Source organism: Theropithecus gelada, chromosome 2 (assembly GCF_003255815.1).
Source record: "Theropithecus gelada isolate Dixy chromosome 2, Tgel_1.0, whole genome shotgun sequence".
Lineage (NCBI taxonomy): Eukaryota > Metazoa > Chordata > Mammalia > Primates > Cercopithecidae > Theropithecus > Theropithecus gelada.
Genome location: NC_037669.1, coordinates 50,701,578 through 50,721,202, shown reverse-complemented (window position 1 = coordinate 50,721,202; position 19,625 = coordinate 50,701,578). Strand labels below are relative to the sequence as shown.

General features: G+C 52.5%; 1 protein-coding gene across 1 annotated transcript; it reads left to right on the top strand.

Annotated features, from left to right (window-relative positions):
• The first annotated feature begins 52 nt into the window (after window positions 1-52).
• On the top strand, window positions 53-18,663 carry TMEM43 (transmembrane protein 43). Its single transcript, XM_025374752.1, has 12 exons — window positions 53-311; window positions 4,469-4,618; window positions 5,863-5,997; window positions 6,615-6,709; window positions 7,570-7,619; window positions 7,890-7,959; window positions 8,766-8,836; window positions 9,767-9,888; window positions 10,156-10,230; window positions 10,803-10,904; window positions 14,158-14,275; window positions 16,558-18,663. Exons 1-12 carry the CDS (start codon window positions 300-302, stop codon window positions 16,758-16,760), a joined length of 1,203 nt encoding a protein of 400 aa, XP_025230537.1. The 5' UTR covers window positions 53-299; the 3' UTR covers window positions 16,761-18,663.
• Window positions 18,664-19,625: the final 962 nt, after the last annotated feature.

The following is a 19,625-nucleotide window of genomic DNA, read 5'->3' as shown; positions in this document are numbered from 1 at the left end:
GCGAGCCCCAGAGCAGCTCGCCAGGCAGTAGACACTACATTTCCCAGAAAGCTTTGCAGTGCGCAGGCGCATCAATGAGGTACTGCAATGTCCCTGACCCGTTTCCGGGTCTCGCCGCGCGCATGCGCAGAAACACTAGGCACACGGGGCGGTAACTGCAGTAAGTCCCGCCTGGTCTTGGAGTCCAAGCGGATTTTCGAAGCTGGGGCTGGCAAGAGGCCGCTGGACTCCGCGCTCCAGTCGTCAGCCCACTTCCTAGCTGAACAGCGCGAGGCGGCGGCAGCGAGCCGGGTCCCACCATGGCCGCGAATGTGAGTGTCCCCTGGCCACCCGGGCCACACCCAGGCTTCTCCGTCGCCCTGGGGCTCTTCCCCGGGGGCCTCTGGGTCCGTTTCGCCGTCTGGAGCTCCTCCCTGCGGCTGGGCCCGCATCTCCCTCTGCGCGCCGTGTCGGTGCCTTCGCCAGCTCATCCCTCTGTTAATCTCTCGACCCGTCCAGACTTCTTTTGTCCGTGTTCTTTGGTCCGCCTAGTCCTCGGCGTTCGTGCGGAGGCGGACTCGGAGGTGTTGCTCCCGCACTACGATCTGCTTGTACGCCTCTCCGCGGCTCCTCCTTGCATTCCCAGTTCCCTCCTGTATCTTGGGGCCCTGAAGCCGTTCCAAGGTTGCACATTATGAGAGCTGGACGGGAGCTCAGAGAGGGGGCCATTCCCTTGGGAGGGAGGAAGGCGACCCAGCCCCAAGTGGAGCTGTCCAGCAATGGACGGATAGGGCTGTCCAGGCGGACAGAGAGCTCCCCGCTCTAGGGAGGCTGTGTAAACCGAGGCTGTGATGCTGCAAAAAGCTTAGGCTGGGCTGGGAGCGAAGGCGTTAGGGGGAGAGGGAGCATTTCTCTACTGTCGGGGCCCCTCCTCCTCCTAGCAAGGATTTGGTTGGAGAAGGCCTGGCTGAGGGCTGTTCCTTCAAGGCCTCTTCTCCCTGCAACTAGCCTTTCTCGGGAAACTATTTAAGCCCAACATTCATTCAGCACACCAAGCAGCGCCTCCTACCAGGGCGCTGGATGTGGGAGAAGCTGGTGACTCACTTCTCCCCTCCTCTGTGAAAGTGCTTCTAGGGCCTGCTTAGGAGCCCAGCCAGCCCCAGACACACCCTCCCTCCTGCTTTGGTAGAGTGTCCTAGCAGCTCTCCCCTTGCCTGTCACACCCTATTTCCAGACGCCGCGTCTGTCCCCAAGCGTCCTCTCTGCCTCCCACACCCCTTGAGAGGCCAGGGTGTGCATCACCCACAGCCCTAGTACGCTCTGTCTCGGGTTAGTATCATCTACACTCCCAGGACACTTTGGGCCCACAGGAGGGTTAGAAGCCTTGAATGGTGTACCTAGAAAGGCCTCAGAGGTATTCCGAGAGACTCAGGCTCGGCCAGGAGAGAGGGCAGACAGGAGACCTGCCTGTTTGTAGTATGTGGACTCTGCCTGCTCCCATCACCACCACCACCATATTTTACAGATGGTGAACTTCCCCAGCAGGGGAAGGCACCTGCCCAAACTCTTGTGGCCAGCTTGGCATGCTGCAAAGGGCAGGCTTTGGAGTTAGGGAGACCTGGGGGCAATCCAGATTCTTCCACCCAGTAGATGTGTGGCTTTCATCTCTCCAGGTTTATGTAGCCTCATGGATCAGTTACTGTGACATTTAAGGGAGACTGCTTAGCACAGTGCCTGGTGTGTCGTAGGTACTTAATACTTGAAAACTAGCCTGTCATTGCAGAGGGGAGCACAGATGGTCCCAGTGAATAGAGATCGTCTTGGGTACATTGACACCTGGCCCCTCACCAAGGAACATACATGCATTTGAGTATCCTCTGCTGCCAAGCATTTGTTGATTCATCCAGTAGCTGGGTATACATTTACAGCAGCCACTAGGCTGGGTGAGGAAGAAGATAGTGGGATGGAGTAGGGAGGCAACAGAATTCTCAATCAGTATAGCAGCAGCAGTACCTATGGTGAAGGTACTATTCCCCTCTCCACTTTATAAGTGAGTAAACAGAATCAGAGAGGTAGAGCAATTTACCCAGGCTTCACAGCAAGTGATTGGTGAACCTGGGCATCGAACCCAGTTCTGTTCATTTCCAGGGCTTATGTGTCAGCCTCTGTTCCCACCACTCATTGCTTATTTCTTCTGAGTCCTGAGTGCTGGGACTGGGAGGGGATGTGTCACTGGGGATGTCTGTGTGTGTGTGTGTTTATATTTGTGTGTATACATGTAATATATATGTATATATAAATATGTGTGTATATATAGATCCTTTATGATCCTCCATGTTTACTGGGAATTTTGGTTCAGAATGTGGGCTGGGTATGTCATGTCACTGCCTACCTCATCCCTCCCCTAGCCTGAGGGGCACCCTCCTGTACCTCTCTTCCTTCCCTCCAAGGCTGTCTTTGAGCCCCTTATCTTGATGCTGGCTGAGGGGAGGCCCAAGAGGAAGCCACGCCTCCTTTTCCTGTTGCTGCCTGCAGCTGGCACCCAACATTCAACTCACATTGTAGCCCAAGAGATGGGGAGCACAGACTGGAATGAGTAATAGGAGAGTAGTCTCCAGTCTGCCCGGATTTGAATCCTAACTCTTCCTCTTAGAAGCTGTGTGATCTGGAAAGCTGACTTAACCCCAAGCCCGATTTTCTTATCAGTGAAATGGGGTGGTTATGGCATCCAGCTCTTTGGGCTTGCCTGTGGGCTGGCCTGTGATAGACCGGTGTGTTTGCCATTGTCATCATTATGATGGTCACCTGCCTGCCTGTGGTGATTCCCTCCCCTAATGTTTCCAAATGGTATAGAAAGTCAAGATGACTTCTGGATTCATGGACATCTGGTCACTGGAGGCCTTGGCTGGTGATATTCAAAGACAATCAGAACGTGACATCAGCTTTGTCCAAGCAGAGACTCTGACTCAAATCACTCCTCTGGCCCCTAGTGCCAGGATGGGGCACTGTCTTAGCTGGGCCCCACTTTATATCTTTGTGACTTTTGTCAGCTCACCCCCAGCCTGGTGCCAGCCCACTATCAGTTGTAGAGAAATCTGGTAACATTCCCACTAGCTAACATGTGTAGAGTGCTTACCAAGCCCTCAGCCCTGAGCCCCCCAATAACTATGTTCTTTGCTTCTCACCACAACCCTATGCACAGAGGAAATGGAAAGCACAAAGTGGTGAAATTGCTTTTGCCCAAGACCCTGTAGCTGGTGTGTGGCAGAGCATAGATTCAAACCCAGTTCTTCTGGCTCCAGAATCCTGCCCTAGACGATGACGCTTTTGATCAGCAGTGGATGCACCCCAAATCATGCCTGTGTTATTGACCAAAGCCTGATCCACTCACCCTTGAGTTTGAGGCCCACTGTGAACCTGCCCAGAAATGCCTAGCTCCAAGCCCTTTCTTCCTCCATCCCTCCCACAACCCAGCCAAAGCAGATAGGCAGCTGCTCCCCCAGGACCACTTCCCACTTCCTCATCACTGCTGACATGGTTCTCCCTTTAGGGATGCTCTTCCCCTAAGGTCTGTGTCTAAGATTCCACTCAAATGCCCCCTCCTCCAGGGAGCCTGCCTTGATACCCCAGCTGGAAGAGGTCACTCCTTGAGCACTGAGTCCACCCCTCTCACAGGACACTCTGTATGACCTTCTAGTATTGTTTATGGTTGTGACCTCACTGCCCTAAGACTGTCTACTTCTGACCCCACAAGGGCTAGCACTGCCCTCAGAAAGCTCAGCCACTGTTTGCTGAATTTAATTAAAAATACCTCTCTAATAACCTCTTTGTAAAGTAGCCTGGCAGTTTCATAAACACACATCTTCTCTGTGAGCCAGCAGTTGTACTCCTAGGTATATTCCTACAGGAGATGAAAGCACACGTCTGCATAAAGGTTCATGTATGAATGTTCACAGCAGCGTTATTCATAATAGCCAAAACCTGGAAGCTGCCAAGATACCCATCCACTGACGAATGATTCAGCACATTGTGGTATAGTCATAAATGGAATACTACTCAGCCCTGAAAAGGAACAAACTCCTGATAAACACCACAACGTGGATGAATTGCAAAAGCAGTGCTCTGAGTCCAAGAAGCTGGGCAGAAAGGAGTTGGTGCCCTGATTCCATTTTTCTCAAGTTCTAGAAGAAACAAAACTAATCTACAGTGGGAGAAATTCAAATTCAGATTCTCCCCATCCCTACCAGTTACCTCTGGTTGGTGGAGAGGGGGAGAGTTGGCAGGAAAGGGGCACAAAGAAACTTTTTGGGGTGATGGAAATATTTTGTACCTAGCCAAACTGCACATTGAGTATCTGTGTGTTTTTACCACATACAGTTAAAACTAAAAACAAAACAAAACAAAAAAAACTGAGTATAAATAAATAGCAAATTTCATTTATTTTTAAAAAACTAATTTTCCTTCTGTGACTATGTTTCTTTTTCTTCAGTATTCCAGTACCAGTACCCGGAGAGAACATGTCAAAGTTACAACCGGCTCCCAGCCAGGCTTCCTGGAGCGGCTGAGCGAGACCTCGGGTGGGATGGTCGTGGGGCTCATGACCTTCCTGCTCTCCTTCTACCTAATTTTCACCAATGAGGTAAAATGTCTGGGGTCTTCCTGTGCAGAGTGAGAGTCCCCATCATGTCAGAGAGCAAAGGCTATGAACCCAGAGGCTGGTAATAAAGGGCCTAGATTTTACAAAAGAGAAAGAAGGATACTGAGTTAATCACAGTTCTTTGCATTGTGATGCATCCCACAGCTGATGTGAGCAGGAAAAAAGGGCTTAGCACCTGCCTCAGGCGTAGTTGGATCCAGGTGTTCATGCTGGGTCACCAGGAGTCTCCATTTCTTCATCTTTAGCCTGTTTTTCTCTATTATGGTGTATTTCTTGGGCAGGCACTTCCTCTGTGATGGTAAATGTGGCCCCAGCAACTGGCTTACATCCAACCACTTAGCCCAGGGAAGAGAAAAACCATTTGTTTATCTTCCTTTCCTTCCCTTCCTTCCCTTCTATTCCTTCTTTCCCTTCCCTCCCTTCCTCCCTTCTTTCCTTCCTTCCTCTCTCTCTTCTTTCTTTCTTTTTCTCTTTTTCTTTTTTTTTCTCTCTCTCTCTCTCTCCTGTCTCCCTCTCCTCTCTCTTTTTTTCCTTTTTTTAAAATAAGACCTCATGATGCAACAGCATATTTCTAAATCAATTTAGCAACAGTTACAGGGCAATCTCTCAGTGTCCTGGCTTGGCTGTCAGTCCTCTGAATCAGTCTCCGTGGCCAGGGGTCACTCACATGTTCTGATTGGCAAGGTCTGGGTCACATGATTTGAACAGGGGTTCAGATCTACCTAGGTAAACCACATGGACTGAGTAGGGGAGAGGAGAGCCAGGCATGGTGGCTCAGGCCTATAACCCCAGCACTTCGGGAGGCCAAGGAGGGAGGATCGCTTGAGGCCAGAAGTTCAAAAGCAACCTGGGCAACATAGCAAGACCCCATCTCTACAAAAAATTTAAACATAAAAATAAAATTAAGAAAAAGAAGGCTGAGAAAAATGGGGAGAAAGAGACAGGCAAGCAGAAACACCAGCTGTTCTCACCACTGGGGCAGTGCTAAGACTGGTGGGGGCTAGTGGGAACCAGTGGGGCAGTGGGAAGAAGTCTGCCTGGGAAAGTAGGAATCTGGGTTCCAGTCCTTACTCTCCACTTGCTAGACCTCAGTTTTCCAACTGTACAGTGGGGAGATGGGTCTCAGTGCTCCCTGAGGCCCCATCCTACCCTGATACTTTGCAAAAAGCACGGTCATGTTGAGCCACCCCTGAGTTGTTGAAATCCCCACTCCCCTTTGCTCCCAGGGCCGTGCGTTGAAGACGGCAACCTCGTTGGCCGAGGGGCTCTCGCTTGTCGTGTCCCCTGACAGCATCCACAGTGTGGCGCCAGAGAATGAAGGAAGGCTGGTGCATATCATTGGCGCCCTGCGGACATCCAAGGTAGGCTTGGCAGGGGATGCTGACCTGCCAGTGGCTCGGGGCTCATCCTGGATGTTGTCTGGCTGAGGATTTGAAAGCATGGGCCTTGGAGATGGTCACACGTGAGTGTGATTCCCGACTCCACCACTCAGCAGCTGTGTGGACTTGTCTATCCTGAGTCTCAGTGTCTTCATGTATAAAATGGGGATGGTAATAGTAACAAGCTTGTGGCCAGCCTTGAGGATTTGGTGAGATGAGATAACTAACATCTTGATACAGTGGGTGGCACTCAAGGAGGTGCTCTCATGATTGTGATGACCGTGTGTGACCAGTGCAAAGCCACAAAACAACCCTGGGCACCAGAGCTTTCGTGTTATTTGAACACCCTGTACGCTGTTGGCACCATGCCATTGGGCCATGCAGCCCAGGCCTGTACTGTGAGGGTCACAGGCGCTATGTGTGAAGAACTTGGGATAGGCAGTGTCCTTGATCCTCCCCTGCAAAGCAGCCTAGGGCTCTCCACCCTTGTCCCCTTCTCTATTTCTTCCTCTTCCAGTCCAGCTTCCCCTCAGCCAGGCTTTCTGGGCTGACATGAATCTTATCTTTTATTTTTTTGGTTTCTTTGATTCTGTTTGAAGCTTTTGACTGATCCAAACTATGGGGTTCATCTTCCGGCTGTGAAACTGCGGAGGCACGTGGAGATGTACCAGTGGGTAGAAACTGAGGAGTCCAGGTGAGGCGCCAGGGGCTGAAAACTCTGTTGGGGTAAAGGAGGAGTGAGGTGTAGGTGTCAGGATAACATGCAGATACCTTTTATTTTGATGCCTTTGAAATTCAAGGATAACATCTTCCTATCAGAAAAGTGTGAAATTATCCCCAAATTAATAGCCAGTGATTTGGAAGTGGCAACAACCCAGTGAAGAGTGGCTCCAAGAGGAAAAGGGGATCGAGTCACTCCAACATCTGGGAAGTTCCAGAGATGCACAAGCTTGAAGCATGACTTGGAGCAGGCGTGAAACACTGTCATTGGGATCAGCATGTCACCCCCGAGACCCCACTGCATCTCTCTGTGTTCCGCCTTCCCATCAGCTGTGTTGGTCCCATCTTCTCTCCACTTATAACTTATCATTTCTGACAGGAGTCCCGGGGCAGGTTCTCATTGACCAGGGCTGGGGTCACCTGGAGCCCCACCTGAATCACATGGACTGTGACCGATGGGTGGGGAGGTGGCGGGAGGAGCAGGAGAAGGGCAGCTTCAGGAGCCCCCGCAGGGCTGTCCCAGAGCAGAGGGTGCAACCAGATCTCTGAGCCCAAAGGGCAGGGCTGGGCCCCTTGGTGGTGTAAGGCCAGTGGGGGTAGATTTCAGCTCAGGATGGGAGCGCGCTTTCCTCCAGGCAGCGCCTTCGAGGGCGGGAGCTGGCTGGCTGTCAGGAGGGAGTGCCCTATCTTGGGGCTGATGTAGAGAGGGCATCTGCCACCATCTGGGGAGTCTGCATCTGGTAGCCCTGAGGTTGCTTCTGGCTCAGATGCTTAGAGGTTAGACTGTCCAGGGCGACGAGGCTAACCCCCATGGCTGCCTTGCTTTCCCTGCAGGGAGTACACTGAGGATGGGCAGGTGAAGAAGGAGACGAGGTACTCCTACAGTGAGTACTGGGCCCCTCACGTGGTCTCTACCCATGGTGGGGGCCCACAGCAGTGGCTGGACAGCAGGGCTGTGGGTTGGGCCATGAGAAGGATTCAGCACCAGGCATCAGAATCCCTGGGTGCCAGTCTTCAGAGTCCTGCTCTCCCACCCATCCAGTGAGGCTCCCTGACCCACCCCTTTGGCTGGGAGATGGGAGGAGCTGGGCTGGTGGGTATCAGCCACGTGCCACTCCTACCCAGGCTCTGAGTTGATTCCTCTCCCCGAGCAGACACCGAATGGAGGTCAGAAATCATCAACAGCAGAAACTTCGACCGAGAGATTGGCCACAAAAACCCCAGGTGAGAGCCAGGCCCCAGGCCTGAGTGCATCCTTGTCTATACTGACAGGTCTCCAGCCTCAGTTTCTTTATCTGAATAACAGGATTGAGTTAATCCTGCTCCATGGGTTGAAAATGTGGGACATGGTTTTGAGACCAAGCCCTGTGCTGGGCACCAGGAACACAGAGACCCGTCTCCCCTGACCCCCAACGAGCTCCCCACAAACAGGTCACAAATGTATGGCCTGCACTAAGCATCTAAGGGGATTTGCACACACGGAGCCAGGCAAGCATTTTGTTAATGGTTTGCCATGGGTAGGAGGACAATTAGGACAGGCTTTCCAGAGGCAGCAGCATTTGTTGAGGCTTCTCAGGATTTCAGCAGAGGGAGGTTAGCTCCGTGGCATGCCAGTGGTGAGGTGGGCATAACACTTGTGTGTGGCTAGAGAGCAGGCCTTGTTCAGCAATGGTCTGGGCTGTGCCAGTAAGATGGTCAGGGGATGGGATGCTCTGGGAGGGGCTAGTGAGGGGTGTAAAGTCCATGCAAGATATATCTGACAGCGGTGGGTGGGGCACGACAGGCTGGCAGGGGTCTAGGCAAGAGGGTAGGAAGCTCCAGGGAACAGGAGACAGAGTGAGGGCACTCAGCCCGGGGGAGGGGGCACAAGGGCCCTGGGGGTGGACAAGAAAATATGTCTGCTGTGCCTGGGCTAATCTGGACTTGCAGGAACCCCCAGGTGGGGACCCTGCCCAGCACAAACAACCCAAAGGGACCCAGGCAGCTCCAACACTGGTGCCCATCTCTTGACAGCTTCCTCTCTCCCACAGTGCCATGGCAGTGGAGTCATTCACGGCAACAGCCCCCTTTGTCCAAATTGGCAGATTTTTCCTCTCGCCAGGTAAGTCTCAGACCTCTCCAGAGGAGCTTGTGCCAGAAGCACAAGGCCCCTCCCACAGCCGGAGCTCCCAGCACTCAGCCTTCAGATGGCTAAAGGCACAGGATCAGTCTATACCTTTCCCACCACCATGCTTTGGGCGGCCAGGGGAAGGCGAATCCCCAGGGAGCAAGGGCTGACGTAGAAACCCCCTCCCCACTCCATCCTACCAGGTTCCTCTGAAACCTGGGTTGTTCCAGAGAATGACTCAGGCATGCATCCTCACCCTGCTGCGTGCCGGTGTCTGCCTTCCTTCCTCAAGCAGACTCCGGCTAGTAGTAGACATGGGGCGACTCAGTGCTCTTGGTCTAGGCCTCCGCCTCTGAGTCCCACCTGTGCCAGGAAGGCACTAGCTCATCACAGGCACCCCCCATTGACTCCAAAGAGAAGCTTGCAAGGGATAAGGTGGCACCATGGGCCGGAGTAACCCTGGGGTCTGTTCCTGGGCCTGACCCGTGAAGGTGGGAGAAGATACCAAGGGCCCAGATAGCCCTGGGGAGGCTGGGGGATCCTGAGCCTGGCCTGGGTCTGCTTTGTTGCTGGATGGTGCCTGCTGTGCCAGCTGGGCCTGCCCTCAAGTAACTCTCAACCCAGGAGGCAAGTCAGGCTTGGACATGGATGGCCGTAACCTTGATGGAAGGGAAAAGGGCTAAGGCCACTCCCAGTGCTGTGGTCACTCTGACTTGGTGGGAGAGGGCACAGGGAAAGCTTCCTGGAGGAGATGGTCTAACCCAGGGGAAGCCGTGGACGAGACAGATAAGAAAGAGGCACCGGAGGCGGGAGCGCCACGTGTGCAGGCTTCAAGGGCCCGGGGGAAGGGGGTCAGGCCAGGGACTTTGCAGATTGAGGTTTTCACCTAGTCCACTGGGTTTCTAACCACTCTGGTCCCCTCAGGCCTCATCGACAAAGTTGACAACTTCAAGCCCCTGAGCCTGTCTAAGCTGGAGGACCCTCACGTGGACATCATTCGCCGTGGAGACTTTTTCTACCACAGTGAAAATCCCAAGTATCCGGAGGTATGCGGAGAGGCTTGGGCTCTCCAAATAGGAGAGTCGGGGCCCTAGGATCAGGTTCCTGCACCAGGCAGATTCAGTTCAGTTGCATGCACAGCTGCACTTGGCCAAGTGCAGCTGGAGTGGGAGAGGCCTTCTGGGTGACAGCACAGCCTGGGCATGGGTGTGGAGGTGGGAGAAGAGCCTGAGGGGCGTGGCCGAGGCATCCTGGACCTGGGCCCGGGTCAGCTACTCCCTGCCTCACTCTCCCTGCTTCTTTTCCACCCCCAGGTGGGAGACTTGCGCGTCTCCTTTTCCTATGCTGGACTGAGCGGCGATGACCCTGACCTGGGCCCGGCTCACATGGTAACCTGGCTTCCCAGGGGCAGACACTAAGTCAGAGCCTCACGACTGCCCCGGACAAAGACAGCTTGGTCAATGTCAGGAGCACTTGGACTCCCTTTCCCCTGGGGAAAGCACATGCTTGCACGTACTCTCAGCCAGGCAGGCATGCTTCTGAGCAGTTTCAGAGCTCCATGTCCCCACAGCCATCCATGGACCCCACGTTAAGAAGGGCAGCTCCAAAGGGGTCTCACAGTTGCGCCTTATGACAGGTGTTCCAGTCACATGCAGACCCTCTCCTCAAGCCCGTTTTGATCTGTCAGTAATTGGTCTTACGTTCCTGGCCTGTGTGCAGTCCCGCCCCAGCCCCTGCTCTGCCCGCTGCCCAGGGTACTGCCTGGAGCTTTGAATGCAGCAGCTCAGCCAGAGCTGCGGGGCTGATGCACCCCAGGTGGACATATAGAGAGAGAAGCCCCAGGGTCTCTGTGCTCTCACTTCCCCAGCTGGCACCCGGTCCTGGGAGGGTGGGCCATGGCTCTTGGGGGTGCGTCTCCTGCTGGTCACCCCTCAGCTCTAACGCCAAGTCCTCTGTCCAGGTCACTGTGATTGCCCGACAGCGGGGTGACCAGCTAGTCCCATTCTCCACCAAGTCTGGGGATACCTTACTGCTCCTGCACCATGGGGACTTCTCAGCAGAGGTGAGTACTGTGCCCCACTCGTACGGTGGGGGAACAAGCATGTCCTTCCTTCCTTCCTTCCAGTGGTTATTTAATAAGATCACACTACCAGGGGTCATAGCCAGTGAATGAGGCAAGAAGAAGAAATAGCGGAATGTTGAGTATCCCTCATCAAAGTGTTTGACCAGGAGTGTTTCAGATTCCAGATTTTTTGGGATTTGCAGATATTTGTATAACATAATGAGATCTTTTGGGGATGAGAACCAAGTCTAAACACAGAATCTATTTATGTTTCATGTGTACTTTGTACACATCGCCTGAAGGTGATTTTATACAATGCAACCCGTCACATATGGTCAAGTGTGGGATTTCCACCTGTGGCGTCATTTTGGTATTCAGAAAGTTTTGGATTTTGGAGCATTTCAGCGTTTGGGTTTTTGGATTGGGGATGCTGAGTCTGTCATGAACCCTCAGTGTGTAGGACTGTGCTAGGCACTAAACTCACTCTGCCTCACAGACTGTCCAGTAGAGGAGTGAGAGTGACAGAAGCTCGTAAGTACTGATGCATTGTGCCGAGTGTTGGAAAGAGAACAGGTGCTCTGATACCAGTGGACATCAGAATAGGACATCCATTTCTACAGTGATCAAGCAGGGCCTCTGACAAGTGAGTTTTGCTGACAAGAAGGGGTTAACCCTGGAAGAATCAGTGGTCAGTCAGTAGTTCCAGCAAGAACAGCCCAGTCCAGGCACGAAAGGGTTCACCTTTTCAGGGGGCACCTGGAGTGCTGTGGCCACAGCCCAGAGCAGGGAGAGGGAGTGGGTGGGGGGGCTCCACCATGGTCTGTGTCCTTCCAGAACATCAGGAGGGCAGGGAAGGGTTTTGGGCCTCAGCTACCTCAGTATCCCTCTCCCATTGTATTTACACTGGGAGGGCTATACCTCCCCGGGTCCCAAGGAGAAGGGGTGCCAAGATGTGCTGATTAGTTCAGTTCTGTGTCTTAAAAGTTAGCCTGTCTTCTCTAGGCAGGCAATCCTTCTTTGCAGCAGAAAAATCGAGTCTTTAGTTTTTCTGTTGTTGATGAACACAGATATCCCTGGTGGGGCACTCTATACCTGCCTTAACCAGGACTGTCGGAGTTTTCATTCCAGAAGGGCGAGAAAGGGGCAAGGCAGCAGCCAGGCATCAGGGGTTAGCTGTGACTTTTTGTTCCTGTTATTAGATCGTCAGTAGCCATCTGTCCCCTTAACCTCCAGCCCGCGGTGGTGCTTGGGCCTCACCCACTCCTGGTACCTGGCCAGGGCTAGGTAGTGGTCAGGCTGTTGCCCAGGAGCCCAGTTACCAGCCTCAGGGTAGGGCTGCCACCTCCCAGCCTAAAAGGCCATGAGTCACCCTTCACCAGCAGCTGAGGGTCCCCAGCGAGTTTCTAAAATTAGGAGGCCCAGTCCAGGCCTTGCTCTCTCCCAGGGCTGAGGCCCAGCTCACAGAGCCACCCCTCCAGAGAGGAGTGGATAGGGCCCATGGCTTAGGTAATGCCCCAGAAAGGAAGGCCTTGCAGTGCAGATGCTCAGGTGGCCTCCTCACCCCTGGGGCCTCCTGCTGCTTAGCATCCCAAAGCCCTGTCTTCCCCCAGCCCGGACCCCACCCCCACACAAGGTCTGGGGTCTCTGTCAAGTGGAAGAAAAGGCCCAGAGCCAGGCAGACAGCTCAGGGCAAAAATCAGGATGCCCCGATTCCAGTCCCAGGGGCAGGAGAGTACAGCTGCCCCAGCAGGCACACTGCAGATGGCCCTGGCGCTGCCTCCCACCTGCTACAGGACCTTGAGCTGGTGCTGATCTCTCAGCCTGTTTCCTCATTCGTGAAGGGGAAAATGTTTAAGTACTATTAGTAATAGTCACATCATCCCTAACTGGTTTGGTTGTTGAGGATTATTCATTCATTCAGAAAGTTTTCATTGAACACCAGGTACTTCACAGACATGCTCCCTGCTCTTGGAAATGTAGCGTTTAGTTAACTGCTTGAGGTGAGACCTTGGGCATATGACTTATGTGCCCTCTCAGAGCCTCAGTTTTCTCGTCTATAAATTGGAGGTAAGTATTCCTACCTCACTGAGTGAATCTGAGAATTAAATAATACTTGTAAAACACTTAGGACAGTATCAGATAAGGATCAGTGTGACCTGTTTTTGTTATGGACTCTGAGAGAGGGCCCGATTCAGATTAGAGGGTCAAGGAAAGCCCTCTGAAGAAATGGGGTTCGAGCAAAGCTGGAAGACTATGTAGGAAGCTGGCCAGGCATGACTGCAGGCAATCGCTGTAGGCAGAGCAAACCCATGCACAGATACACAGGCGAGAGGACGCTCGACCTGAACTGGGGACAGCAGCCAGTGGGGTCAGGGCACCAGCAGCAGGGTTGGTGTTGGGGGGATGTGGCAGGGCTCTGGCAGGTGGCTGTGGAGAACACGGAGTGGAGTGATAGAAGCAGGGCCAGTAAGGCTCCTGCAGGCAGATGGTGGCGAGAGACTCGGGAATATGTGACCTGGACTGGATGAGGTGATGGGGGAGGAGCGGGCCATGTCTTTTCCCCTAGATGTGAGTGGGTGGGTGGGAATGCCATGTGCTGAGATGGAGAAGGCACCAGTGTCAGTGCTGGACAGGCCGAGATGTCAAGTGGAAATGTCGAGGAGGTGGTGGGAGCCACAGGTTTGTGAGGCCCAGGAGAGGGCCAGAGCTCCAGCTTTAAATTGGAGGGTCACAGCGTATGGAGGCCAAGGAAGCAGATGGGATGTTCGGGGAGAAAGTATGGACTGAAGCAGCTAAAGAACTGCAGCGTCTTAACAGACAGGAAGAGGGGCAGCGACAGCGATGGAGCCTGAGAAGGCGGGTGCGGTGTCCCAGGCCATGTGCAGAGAGTCCCGATTAAACAGATCACACACATAGCACGGAGCATGCTGCCCAGCAGGCACACTCAGACCTGCTCAGGGGTGGTGGGGAGGGTCCTGCTCATTCCAGGTGAGACTGTGGGCTGAGGGCTCCAGGTGCTGGCAGCCTCTGAGCTGAGGAGGGCCAGTACCTTCCAGAGATCTCATGCCTTGCCCTGTGCTCTGCCAGATGGGCAGAATGACTTAGCCCTATAGGAGGCTTGCCCCACCTCCCTCTGGCCTGTTCGGAAATGGCCAACAGCTCCCTAGTTGGTCCAGCCCCCTCAGCACCTGCCCTGCCGACTGGGTACACCGCTGGCCCTCAGCATCCTGACCTGCCCCACCTTGTCCTGCAGGAGGTGTTTCATAGAGAACTAAGGAGCAACTCCATGAAGACCTGGGGCCTGCGGGCAGCTGGCTGGATGGCCATGTTCATGGGCCTCAACCTTATGACACGCATCCTCTACACCCTGGGTAGGTGTCAGGGTGGGTCACTGCCCTCCCTCCTGCACCCCCACTGGCCTCTGCCTGTCGCATCATCTCAGCCCTTCCGGCCTGATGGGATGGCCCCTGCACAGAGACCAAGCATTTGGCTCATCTCTGTATCTCTGCTCCATAGCCTTGGGATGAGGGAGCAGAGGAAGGCAGGCTGAGGGCAGGAGCTGCCAGGGGTGAGGCTGGGTGGGGCTGACTCTGGGGCACTGGTCTCACTCCACAGCCTGAAGGTTCGTCCATCCCTGGCTCGCTCATTTGCTCATTCCTTTGATCCACAATTGATACCACATGGGAGCCTGTCAGACCTGCATTTGAAATCTGTCACGTCCAAGCTCTGGGTGCTTGGCCATTCCCTTCCCACCTCAGCTTCAGTCACCTCACCCCTCACATGCAGAGTTTTATGAATGTGGCAAATAGGAAACACCCAAAACTATCATGCTTCCTTCCTCACTCTAAAACCTGGGCTAGATTTGGGCAGCCAGCAAGTCCGGAGCATGAAGGAGCGTTCTGGGCCGCTCCTTGGCCTGAGGTTGGCACCAGCGAGCTCAGTAGGAGTCCTGTGGCCCAGCGTGGTTCGGGATCTGAGTGCCCAGGGTGACTAAGTACGTTCTGGGCCCAGGAGGATGGGGTTCCTCAGAGGACTCTCCATCCAAGCCTTTCCCTGGTGTGTATCCCTTCCAGTCACATGTTTGGGTCACGCCTTTTCTGGGTGCCAACAGAAACCTCTTCCCCACTCAGGATATACAAGTCAGAAGAGGTCTGGCTGCACATCTCGGGCTGTCTGAGCCGGGGGGACCACCTCCTTTGTTTACAGTTGGGAAAACAGGCTCGGGAAGGGAAGGACTCTTTCCTTGAGCCTTTCTTTGGACAGCTGAATTGTGCTCAGAAAGACTAGTGACATGGTGGGCACATTAGGGAGACATCAGCATTTAAGCGGAATCCTCTTTCTTGCCTATGTGACCTTGGGCAGACCAGTTCCCTTCTGGTGCCTTGGTTTCCTCGTGTCTGTCTCAGTGGGCCCTTCTTTGGATCTCTGACGTCTGTGATCCCAATTCACTCTATGTCTGGAATGAGCCAGACTCAGGACAGACTTAGAGCGTGGAGGGACCCCCAGGGTGGGTGGGGTGAGTCGCTGGTGCAGCAGGGAAGCGCACACTCCCCCATGCGTTTCATAAATACTGACCGCCACGTGTAAGACTCCACAGCAAGAGAGACAGACAAGGATTAGAGCAGCGGCTCAGAGCCCAGGCTCTGGGCCCAGACAGTCTTGAGTTCAAATCCTGGTTCTGGCACTTTCTAACAGGAGGACTTGGGGTGAGTTTCTTAATTCCCTGAGCCTCAGTGACCCCGTGGGCAAAATGGAGTTAAGAAGAGTACCTACCTTACGGGGTGGGCATGAGCGCTTCGTGAGATGGTGCGCGTGGTGTCTAACACATAGGCAACATTCAGAAACATGAACTTTGCTTATTATAAGGGCTGAGTAGCAGTGCTGTATGGGAACAGACCAGGATGAGGCCAGGTGGTGGCTTGCAGGGTGTGCTGCAGGTATGGTGGGCACCAGGGCTTGCTCTGCAAACCCAGTGATTCCAGACCACTGGTGGCCCGGGAACTGAGCAAAGATTCCCTGAGTGGACATCAGCTATGGAATGCCAACCTGGAGAGGTCATACAAAGCAAGAATAGGGTAATTACGAATTTAGCTGGATTCTGGGCTTTCTCCTATTGGACCAATAGTTTGTGAGATCCTTGAGGAGAGGCCAATGCTTAGGCTCATTTATTTCCTCTAGTACCTGCCGGTTCAGTGCTGGGCACATAAATAATCAGTAACATCCTGCTGCATGAATGAACCAACACCTCTAGGAATGGCTGAGAGGCCCAAATAGGCACAGGAGGCTCCATCCACAGCCTCTTGTATGAATGTGCAGGACCCAGTGTATTTCCAGCATTACAGGCAAATGTCTTTATGCTGGCCTCAGACTACTCTCCACATATAGTATTAAAGTTTACAAAGCACTGCCACATCCTCTCCCCGGAGCAGGGTAGAGTGGGTGGCTCAATGTGCCCAGCCACGCAGCTCATAGCAGAGGCTCCTGTGCTCCCTTAGCTCTCAGAACGAGGCTCCTTGCCTTCCACCCCACTGACCCGCTCCCCTCTTCACGCACGTAGCAACAGGGGCCCATCCTCACCTAGGGACAGGAGCGATATGCTGAGCTGGTGAGGTGTAGAGTGGGTGGCACCTCATCACCTTTCTCCTTTCCACAGTGGACTGGTTTCCTGTCTTTCGAGACTTGGTCAACATTGGCCTGAAAGCCTTTGCCTTCTGCATGGCCACCTCGCTGACCCTGTTGACCGTGGCGGCTGGCTGGCTCTTCTACCGGCCCCTATGGGCCCTCCTCATTGCCGGCCTGGCACTGGTGCCCATCATTGTTGCTCGGACACGGGTGTCGGCCAAAAAGTTGGAGTGAAAAGACCCTGGCACCCGCCCGACACCTGCGTGAGCCCTAGGATCCAGGTCGTCCCTCACCTCTGACCCAGCTCCATGCCAGAGCAGGAGCTCCGGTTGGGTTTGGACTCTGCACCCTCTCTCCTCTTCAGGGGCCAGACTTGGCAGCATGTGCGCTGGGTTGGTGTTCACCAGCTCATGTCTTCCCCACACCTCTTCTTGCCAGTAAGCAGCTTTGGTGGGCAGCAGCAGCTCATGAATGGCCACCTGACAGCTTCTGCTGTTTCCTTCCTCTCTCTTGGACTGAGGGCGTATGGCCAGCCACTCAGCCCACTGGCAGCTGACGACGCAGACACGCTCTACGGAGGCCTGCTGATAAAGGGCTCAGCCTTGCCGTGTGCTGCTTCTCATCACTGCACACAAGTGCCAGGCTTTGCTGCCACCACCACCAAGCACTTCTGTGATCCTGAAGGGCGGCCGTTAGTCATTACTGCTGAGTCCTGCGTCACCAGCAGACACACTGGGCATGGACCCCACAAAGCAGGTACACCCAAAACATAGTCTGTGGCTGGAACCTGGTTTGGTGTTTAAAAGAGAAGAAACACTGAAGATGTCGTGAGGAGAAAAGCTGGACGTACGTTGGGCTTCACACTTATCTTATGGCTTGGTAGAATCTTTGTAGTGTGTGGGATGTCTGAAGGTCCTATCTGAGGTTTTCTTTATTACTTTGCTGCTTTGTATGTACTTTCCTACCCCAAGAGGAAGTTTTCTGAAATAAGATTTAAAAACAACAACAAAAAAAACACTTGAATGATTAATATTTCAGACTGTTCCAGGAAACACCCTTCAGTCTGTCAGTTGAATTCAGAGCACCGAAAGGTGTTAAATTGGGTATGTGGTTTGACTGATAAAAAATTACCTTTCAGTATTCTGTGTCACTGAGAAGCTTTACAACGGATGCTTTTGAAACAAGTATTAGCGAAAGGATTTGTTTTCACTCTGGGAGGAGAGGGTGGAGAAGGCAGCTGCTTTCATCCTCTGGCATCAGGAACTCCCCTGTGCACTTGAAGATGGTTTAAAAGATTAAAGAAAAGATTAAGACAAAAGGTTGGAAGCTTTATACTAAATGGGCACCTTCATGGTGACCCCCAGTCAACCACAATCAAGAACTGAGGCCTGAGGCTTGCTGTACAGTGCCCATAGCTGCCTGGCTGCTTTCACCCGGGAGTACTTTCGACGTGGGCACCTGGGCCTCCTATGGCTGCTTCTGAGTGGTCCTTTCATGTGTTGTGTCCATAGCTTTAGTCCTCCTAAATAAGATCCACCCACACCTAAGTCACAGAATTTCTGAGTTCCCCAACTACTCTCGCACCCTGTTAAAGTATGTTGTAACCAAGATGCCTTAAATGATTCTTTGTATACCCTTTCTGTCATATTCAGAAACCGTTTTGTGCCTGCTGGAAGTAATTCCTTTAGCAACTAAGTATTTGGTAGCTGAATAAGGGGTCAGAACTTCTGAAACCAGTGATCTGTAATCATCTCTACTGGCCTGGGGTGCCTGTGCTATAAATGAGTTTCTTCACATGAAAAACACAGCCAGCCCAAGATGACTTATCTGGGTTTAGGATATAGTAGTATTCACTAACTGCTTATTACGTGAGCAATATTACGTGAACAATTTCATCAAATCTCCAAACTCTTAAAGGATGCTTTTGGAAAACACGCAGTATACCTAGATGATGACTAAATGCAAAATCCTTGGGCTTTGGTTTAATTTTTTTCTAATAAGGATTTTAAATTACTGCCAACTTCAAAAGTGTTCTTAAAGCGAAAAATAATGTTAAGAAAAATTTGAAAGCTTTGGAAAACCAAATTTGTAATATCATTGTATTTTTGGTTAAAAATTTTGAAATAAATTTCTAAATATCTTCTGGTGTGGGACTTTGACAAACATCCTGTTTTTAGTTTCAGATTTTTTTTTTTTTGGCATTCTTTCTGAAATTTCTATAAAGAATTCAGCCATAGGATTTATTGAGAACTGAATTTTGTGGAAATTGGAGCTTTTAGTGGTTAATTTCTTTTTTAAGGGCAACTCAGTATCTCTCGCACTCAGATGCCTTCCATACTGAAGCCCACTTTGTTTTGGCTTGATTTAAAATGAATGACTCAGGTTTCATGCATCTTCAGCATGTGCTAGAAGTAGTGGAAGGGGCAGCAGTGTGCTCCACTGCCAAAGGCATCCTGAGTTGGCATGCAGACCTGAGTTCTGAGCCAAAGATTGCTACATACTGGCTGTGATGTTGGGCAAATCAAAGATCTGAGTCTGTTCCCTCAACAATACAATGGGAACAACACTTGTCCACCTCACAAGGTTGTTGTGAGGGCCAAATGAGACAAAGCCAATAGAATGCCTGACGCATGCGGCATTCATTTTTCTTTCATTTTGCTTCCTGTTCTGAAGGCAGGCTGCTAACTGCCCACTCTGATGCTAGCAGTTTGAGTGCTTTATTTTTTACAAGCAGGTGAGTGGTAACTTTCCCAAACCTACTCTTCTGTTTCTCAGAACCTACTATTTCATTTCCATAATGCCTCCTAGTAGCTGACACATGCCTGAAGTTATTTCTGCAGAGACATGGCAATGCCATCATCCAAAACCCCAGAAAGGGAAGCGTGGTGGTGCATGCCTGTGGTCCCAGCTACTCAGGAGGCTGAGGTGAGAGGATTGCTTGAGGCCTGGAGGGGGAGGCTGCAGTCAGCTGAGATCACACCAGTGCACTCCAGCCTGGGCAACACAGTGGAACCCTGTCTCAAAAAATAATATTAAAAAAAAAAAACAGAAAACAAGTTGCCTCTAGGAGGGCCGAGCTCTGGTGAGGAAGTCTGAGAC